Source organism: Cynara cardunculus, unplaced genomic scaffold (assembly GCF_001531365.2).
Source record: "Cynara cardunculus var. scolymus isolate 2C unplaced genomic scaffold, CcrdV1 Un_Scaffold_509, whole genome shotgun sequence".
Taxonomy (NCBI): Eukaryota; Viridiplantae; Streptophyta; class Magnoliopsida; order Asterales; family Asteraceae; genus Cynara; species Cynara cardunculus.
In genome coordinates, this window is record NW_020200583.1 from 7102 (window position 1) to 15321 (window position 8220).

General features: G+C 36.9%; 2 protein-coding genes across 3 annotated transcripts; both read left to right on the plus strand.

The window, feature by feature from the left end:
* The first annotated feature begins 1054 nt into the window (after positions 1-1054).
* LOC112501746 (putative disease resistance protein At4g19050) lies at positions 1055-4139 on the plus strand. Its single transcript, XM_025105460.1, has 2 exons — positions 1055-4038; positions 4136-4139. The coding sequence occupies exons 1-2, from the start codon at positions 1055-1057 to the stop codon at positions 4137-4139; spliced, it is 2988 nt and encodes a 995-aa protein (XP_024961228.1).
* Positions 4140-4244: 105 nt separating this feature from the next.
* On the plus strand, positions 4245-6386 carry LOC112501757 (putative disease resistance protein At3g14460). 2 transcript variants are annotated; one of them, XR_003067562.1, is made up of 3 exons: positions 4245-5200; positions 5431-5571; positions 6155-6386. XR_003067562.1 is itself a non-coding variant. In XM_025105470.1 (2 exons), exon 1 carries the CDS (start codon positions 4393-4395, stop codon positions 5170-5172), a length of 780 nt encoding a protein of 259 aa, XP_024961238.1. In that variant the 5' UTR covers positions 4245-4392; the 3' UTR covers positions 5173-5200; positions 5431-5573. The 2 variants fall into 2 exon arrangements, 1 of the variants encoding a protein (XP_024961238.1); XM_025105470.1 differs by lacking the exon at positions 6155-6386 and having other exon boundaries at positions 5431-5573.
* Positions 6387-8220: the final 1834 nt, after the last annotated feature.

Genomic DNA, 8220 nt, shown 5'->3' on the forward strand with positions numbered 1-8220 from the left:
GGGTGGACCTATTCATCTCCGTGCAGGATCCTGTTCACTCCTTCAACTAATTATGAGCAGTGTTTTGGGATATTAGAAAATACAAGGAATATCAACAAAAAGACCAAGAAAGTCTATTAAATTCAACAACAAAAAACTTAAAAAATACTCGATTCGACGGAATTCCGTTGAAAACACATTGGACGACTTTACAGACTTTGATCCACTTTAAAGGTGTCCCATTCTTAAAAATTCCTAAGTCCGCCAGTACTGCCCATAAATAACGATGGTCATTGTTATCTAATTAGCGCTTACCGGGTAAAATTATTACGTATCGTACTAGAAAAAGTAAAGAGTAAATTACTTTTTATCATCACTGTGGTTTGTTAACAATTGTGATTTTAGTCCATGTGGTTTACAAGTTAACGCTTTCATCTCTATGGTTTGTAATTCGTTTATAATATATTGTTGTTTTAGCCCCTATAGTTTATAACTCTTTACTGTTTAGTCTCTTATACTTTAAGGTTAGAATGAGCACAAAGATAAAATTAACCATAAATCACAAACTATAAGTACTAAAGTTGTAATTTCTAAAATTCAGGGACGAAAATAATAATTATTAGCAAACTAGGAGGACAAAAATCGTAATAACTCCATTTTAACAACCCCGAAACGGCACAGTTATAGAGCACGTTGACTTCCGTTGACATCACAACAGGAACTTCTATAACTACCCTCAAAAAAGCCATTAACACTTTCTTCACCAAAGATTCAAATCGCCTGAGTTCAACTTTCAGGTATTTTCCCTCAAAATTCTTAAGTATTATGCTATTCATGCTTCATCTGTTTCATCTCGTAATCGATTGKGCTGTGCATTTGTCAATARTCATCGTTTTTCAATGCAAATGTCGATTCGGTACTTTTTACACCTAAACCCAAACGATTTTGTTGTAAATCTAATCTTATACCATTTTTTTTCTAGAGCTTGTAATCAACTTTGAAACCCTCTGGTTTTARKACTTAAAATCTCCTAAACTAAGCTGTTTTCAGAAATTACTGTTGTAGAATACTTGTAATGGAGGGGATAAGTTCAATTCAGCAACTGAAGAAAATATATGAAGCCATACAACGTGAAAAGAAAGTAAACCTTTTCGGATCTCCAGGAGTTGGGAAAACATGGATGGCAAAGAGGGTAAGTGACTTTAGTACTAGGAATAGATCATTTGATTTTRCACTCTGGGTGTTTACATCTAGAGACTATAACATKCAGTCTCTCTCTGAGAGTATCGCTTGCCAGCTAAGCTTACTTCCCATTATTGAGGAGTGGGAGGTTGAGGATGATAGTAATGGGATAACGATCAGTGGTGGGGTGGAGATCGCGGAGACTTTGATTGAAAAGTTAAGGAAGAAACTTGAAGGGAAAAAAATTCTTCTAGTACTAGATGATGTAACGAATGACGAAACTAAGAGGAAGGTGAATGAAGAAAAGTTTTGGTTAGTATGGAGAGAAATGTTTCCTTTTCATGATAATGATGAAAAGCTGCAAATTGTTTTCATCTCTAGATCAAGCAGGGAAGATGAAGGTTTATTYAAGGTTGAGGTGGAAGCTTTGCCTAGAGCAGATTCCAATTCTTTATTGATTGAAAAACTTGATGCTCGAATGAGACAGTCTCCGGTGATCCGAACTCTAGGCGAAAACTTCATCCAAAAAAGTAATGGCTTGCCTGGTACAGTTATAATGATAACAAAAGCCTTGAGCTACTTTGGTCTAGAAGCATCCGGAGTCTCTATGCTAGAGAAGGAGTTAAAAGAAGCATCTGAAGAGTATCATGTGAACAAGTTATTGTGCAGGATGCACAGTGTGTTGCCAATCGGTGTTCTGAAAGATTTATGGTGGGATGGTYACCATTTTTTTCGTGATTCTGGCAGTGTTCACTACAATGAGCTGATAACTTACTGGATCTTGGAAGGATATCTTGGTTTTGGAAGTATGACTGAGTTGTATGAAAAGGGTCATCATATTGTCATGGAGCTTACAGATTGTGGCATACTGAAAGAGCAAGAGGGTGGTCGTGTGTTCATGGACAAGTCACTTTTAGAAGTTGATGATCTCTACCAATGTCTTGACCAAATCGCTAGTCTTGGGTTGGCAACAGTGTTCACGTCTGATACAGAAGGTTTTGGGAGAATCACACATGATGATGGAATGCTAAAAACACCTTGGACAAGTGTTAATGGGAAGAATCAAGAACAGAAACAATCTTTAAAGARAGGTGGTCAAAATCTTTCAACTCTATTGCTTGATGGAACCCATTTTGGCGAGGATGTTCTCATGAGATTCCTTCAATCTGAAAAGGAACTTCAAGTTCTTGCTTTATTCAATCCCAACATCAGATCATTGCCCAACCCGTTGGCTATGATGGATAGGCTTCGTGTTCTTGTGCTTAGAGATTGTGTGTTTTTGGAAGAGCTGAATCTATCTCTCAAAGCTTTGTGTGTTCTTGAAATTTCTGGTGCTAGATCTCTCRATGAATTGAAACAGGAATTCTTCAATAACATGCCAAAACTTCAAAGCCTTCATCTCTCTGAACTGCAAATCACTCTTTTGCCTGAATCCATTTACTGTCTTGCTGAACTACAGTGGCTAGTAATTAAGGATTGTCCTTACTTGACAAGGGTCAAAAATCTYGCAAAACTTAAACATCTTATGGTTCTTGACCTCTCTGGTAATGTCTCTCTGGATTACGTGGATAAAAATTTCTTAGAATTTAAGAATCTTCTGATCCTTAATCTTTCCAATACCTTGGTTTCAACCACACCATTGCTCAGAAATCTTGAAAAGCTTACTCATTTGCTACTGCGTGACTGTAAAAACCTAGGTAGATTACGGAGCTTAACTTCACTAGGAAGTCTCCAAACTCTTGATCTCTCTGGTTCTACCAAKTTTGAAGAGTTTCATGATCCATCTTTACAAWGTCTAACTTCCCTTCGAACCCTTAACCTATCTGGAACTACCCTTGATCGTCTACCTACTAACATTGCTAATCCTCGTCATCTTTATCTTAAGAATTGCCTTCGGTTGCAACAATTCTCATGCATCGAACCCCTTGTAGACCTTGAGGTGCTTGATCTTTCAGGTTCAAAGAATCTCAATGATATCGAGGATGATCTCTTTGACCGTATGACATGTCTTCAAGTGCTTAATCTTTCAGAAACTAATATCAAAGTTCTGCCACCCCTTTCCAAACTATCCGGTCTTCGTGAACTGTTCCTTTCTCGCTGTCCATCCTTGATAGAGTTGCCATCTCTAGAATCTGCTATAAAATTGGAGGTTCTTGATGTCTCACACTSTGGTTCYTTAGAAGATATAGCAGATATCTCTTTTGAAAGAATGATCCATCTTCAAAAGCTTGATCTTTCGGAAACAAAGATCAAGTACCTCCCTACCCTTTCAAATCCTAGCAACCTCCGGCAGCTCGTACTGAAGAACTGCACCATCTTGCAGAATCTTGAACTGAATGTATCTTTATTGAATCTTGAAGTGCTAAATCTTGCTGGTATCACCTCTTTGGCATCGAACGGGGCTGAACCCGTKAAAGATATGATCAAGCTTCAATTTCTTGACCTATCTGGCACCCCGATTGAGCATTTACCATCCATGTTGAACCTCAAAAACCTTTCCCATCTCTCTCTTGCTGGTTGCACATGCTTAGAAACAGTGCCAACTTTTGATCCACTTACTAAGCTAGAAGTTTTGGATCTATCAGGATCATCAATTAAGCGTTTACCAAACTTTAGCAGTTCCAACAACCTTCGRAAGCTCCTGCTCAAAGATTGTGTTATGATGGAAGATGTTCCAGATGTGGAGGTTAACGATCTACTAGCACCTACTTTGAGAATACCTCATAAGATATCTCTACTATGTCATCTTGACTACCTCGAATTTCCAAATATAAAAAAAATTCAAGGAGTTGAAAGCAACCGTGTAGGATGTTTGTTGGAAGAGATGAATCAGGATCAGTGGAACATCTGTCGGATTTCTGACGGTGACAAATCTCCGTTTTTCTTAGTGGCACTCAATTTCTTCAAATTCTCAAAAGAAGTCCCACACCACAAGGAACATTCCACTTATGTGCATTACCTGTCATGGTGGAAGGTGAAATTGGAGAGAGATATCTTCGAAGACGTGAACTTGTCTTTGCAGATGTGTACCTTCGAACTGGTCGGTTTGCWCAATACAACAGGTCCCTGCAGATTCGTGGATTCAACCATTCCCCTAAGGGTATTGAGAACATTATCAGTCATGTCAACTTGGTATTTCTGATTGATAATAAATTCAAGAGTTTGCTATCTGGTTTAAGTGCCTCTGTTCTCAATGAATTAAAGGGATGTTGGATTGAAAGATGTGACAATATGATCAGCATTTTTGATGAAAAGGAAAGAGAACTGGGCATTGCTATGGAGAATTTGGGAGTTTCAAATAATCGCCGTTTAGTAAGTATATATAATGGGAAACAGCTGTTTGGGAGCTTCAACAATCTGAAGACTTTGTATCTAGACAGTTGTCCAGAGGTTTCAACTGTGTTTCCATCATCATGGCTGCCGAAGACCCTCAAAGTTCTTCAAATCAAACACTGTGACAAGATAGTATCGTTATCTGAAGTTGACAGTGAACTTGAACTTCCATTTTTAGAAACTTTGCATCTATGGGAACTAYCAGAACTGAAGACCATCGGCATCTCATTTCCATCTTTACAAACTCTYAAAATTTGTGCATGCCCCAAAGTGAAGCAAATTGAGGAGAACTTTGAATTTGCCAAGGAGTTGAGGACGTTATGGATCTCTGGTGCAACTCGTTTGAAGAGCTTATATAGCGGAAATCAGGAGAGTCACATTTTCATCAATCTTGAAACTCTTACTTTGGAAAGTTGCCCGATGCTTGAAAATGTTCTGTCTTCATGTTTGCCACTAGAGAACGTCAAGACCATCAAGATCAGGTCTTGTGAGAAGTTGCAGACTCTGTTTGCACACAGCAATTCAGTTGGCTACGAATTGCCATGTTTAAACACACTGCATCTAGAGGATCTTCCGATGCTGAAAAGCATAGGCGTCAATTTGCCATCACTAGGAGAGAGATGTATTTTTGAATGCCCAAATTTGAAATTTGACGGGACGATTGGTGATCATAACTGACTCAACATATGTGCTTCGATGGCTTCAGGTATTTCATCAATTTGTGGCTAAAGAACTAGTTTTTAACTTTTTGAGCACTCTGTTTTGCTGTCAAGAAAAGCACTCATTGATCTCTTTGATGTTCAACTCCCAAAATTGATTTTTTTTTAAATATTACAAATAATGTCTTTGTTTTTTTCTTATTCTTAGAAGTGTTTCTATATTTTGTTGAAGTATAAGGTTTCCTAGCCATGGCACTCAGTTAAGATGTTTTGGCAGGTGTTTAGCATGGTAACTGCTTTGGTCCAAAAAGAAATTATAGATCCGATTTTTGATCCACGTAGTTCACATGAGAAGAAATGAAGATGGGATCCACAGGGCAATGGATGAATGGAGGAAAGCTGAAGAGCTTTCTTGCACGTAAGCACTTTTGGTTTTTTGTATATCTGGAACTCATTGATTTGCTGGTCTTAAGTTCTAAATCATGAGTTGGGTTATGGGTTATTGATTGACGTTATCACATGTTAAAATCTGTCTGCGGTCCTGTTTCTTACCACCATTTTTCTAAAGATTCATCAAATTCAGTGTAATCGTGTTACAATGATTTGTGCTTTATATATGTAAAGTTCCATCTTGCATGTTGCATCCAGTATCTGTATTTGATGTTGTTAAAGCTGTATCTTAAATTTAAATTAAATGCTATGCATAAAAATTTGTAAGTTAAATGATTTACTTACTTGTATTTTAGGTGGTATAAGTTATATCTTGCATATGATATTTGTACTTCATGCAGAAAAGTTGTATTTTGTACTGCTAGTGCTAAAATTAGTTACTTGCACCTGATACTCTTAGTTCATACATCAAAGGTTGTGTCTCCATCCATATTGTGCTTTGTAATCTTGTAGATAATTTGTTATAGGTTTTATGTTCTATACTCTTTTTGTATCCTTGATTTTGGATCTTACTTTTTGGGTTTTAATGGATTGGATATCATGATTGATAGGTCAAAAAGCAGCTGAATGAAAAGGAAGAACAGGCCAAAGAGGATCAGAGGTATTACAAGGTACAATTGATTGTGGATGATTCAGTTTACGTACATTTCTTTTGTTTAAAGCTTTTGGTTTTAATTATGTTTTTAGTTTCATAAAGAAAAATGGTGAGAATCTTGTTTCTGGAGTTGTTAGTCTTTATCAACTTTTCTTAAACCTCATTGAATCAAGGAAGCCTTTGGTGGAGTATGCTGTATGAGTATGCTGTATGCAGGTCAAATTTCTTTCTTTATTTTTCCAGACTATGAGGATGATTTGGGMTTCATATTTGCACATCTTACATTGAATCAAGGGGTTGTTTGGTTGATTTTCCATTAAGTCCTACATGGATAAAGCTATTTGTATGTATATATTGGGAGGGTATTTTTCGTAGATGGAAGGAGTGTGTTTTCAATTGGGAGGGGTAGGCTTGGAAAAAACTTGACTTTCTACATAAAGCTTCCCCTATAAGCTAGAGAATAAGCCACTTTCTGTATCATTAAAACACTACGAAACAGTCATGTATAGCTGAGCGAATAAGCTGTGAGTTCCATTAATCTTTTTTTTTGGGAAGGGGGGGGGGGTATGCACAAGATTTTCTATGTTATTATGATCTTCATTTTTCTTTGTATCTTTTGATATATAAACAGCCCTCTTCATGGTTCATGGACCTTTGCTGTATGGGTAGAATAGCTTGCAAGAATGTTCACATTTTGTTTTAATTATTCCTCATCCAATCATCAAAGAACAAAAGCTCTATCTGATGGTGGTTTTGACTTTCAAATGGGTATACTGCTTATCAATGCATAGTCTTATCAAATTCATTTTTAATCAATTCTTGTTCTTTTAGTGAGAGAAATCGTATTATATGGATTTAAGGGGCCGTTTACCAAACACTTGCCCGGTAAGCGCTAACCATGGTAAGAGTCCTCGTTCTCACTTACCGGGTAAGACTATTGGTCTTTGCCTTGCTCTTACCGGGTAAGATTATTGGTCCTTACCATATTCATCCTATAAATTGATATGACTTGGTAAGCGCTTACCCGGGTAAGTGTTTGGTAAACGGCCCTTAGTTTCTTGGCTTTGAAAAAGCATTCACTTATGTAATTGTTGTTGTATTTTACCATACAATAATAGCCTAATTTAATTTCTTCACTAGATCTACCTTATGCTCTAACATTCAGTAGATGCAATGTAAGACTTCACATTTACAAAGTTATCATGTATCGGAACATGTTGACGATACTAACATCGATAAAGGCAAAGAATAAAACAAAAGATGAAAAAGGAATTACCTTTTCAAGTTCTCGACTTTATAATCTAGATAGCATCTGTGCGGGTAGATAACCAGTTAAAGTCGTATATATATGAACAAGACAATTTGTAATCATAACACATGTAACAAATCACACCCTTGTGTGTGTATATATAGGGTTGGATTCACGTGAGACCAGTCTGTTTAGGTGAGACCACATTTTTACACTTGAAACTTCATAACATATCATTGTAAAGGTAAAAAAAATCCGAACCTTCACAGTGTATTTTGTTGTGAAGTTTCAAGTGAAAAAAAGGAGACCACGGGTGTCACGAAAACAAGCTAGTCTCACATGATCTCAAATCTATATATAGCCATTCCATATACTTGGGGTGCTTTCTTTCTTCTAACTATTGGTAATGGATGTTTGTGATAAGAAACGATCCTAGGTCCTCGTTCTTGATATTTGCAAATAGATATAAAAACTGGAGTTGACATTTCAGTTTTAAAAACTATATGTGGCACCCAACAAAACAATAAGGTGTCACCCTTCAGAAACATAATTTCCCCCTTTATGACAGAATCATGAAGCAGTGGCCCATACCATCGTATCATTCCATGTGGGTATTGCCCCTGCATATATATATATATATATATATATATATATATATATATATATATATATAGAGAGAGAGATGCTTGGGGTTGGTTCTCTGTGCTTTTTGGTGATCTCACTGGAGGGGAAACAGGGAATGACCCTCAAAGTTCTTCGAATCAAGCAATGTG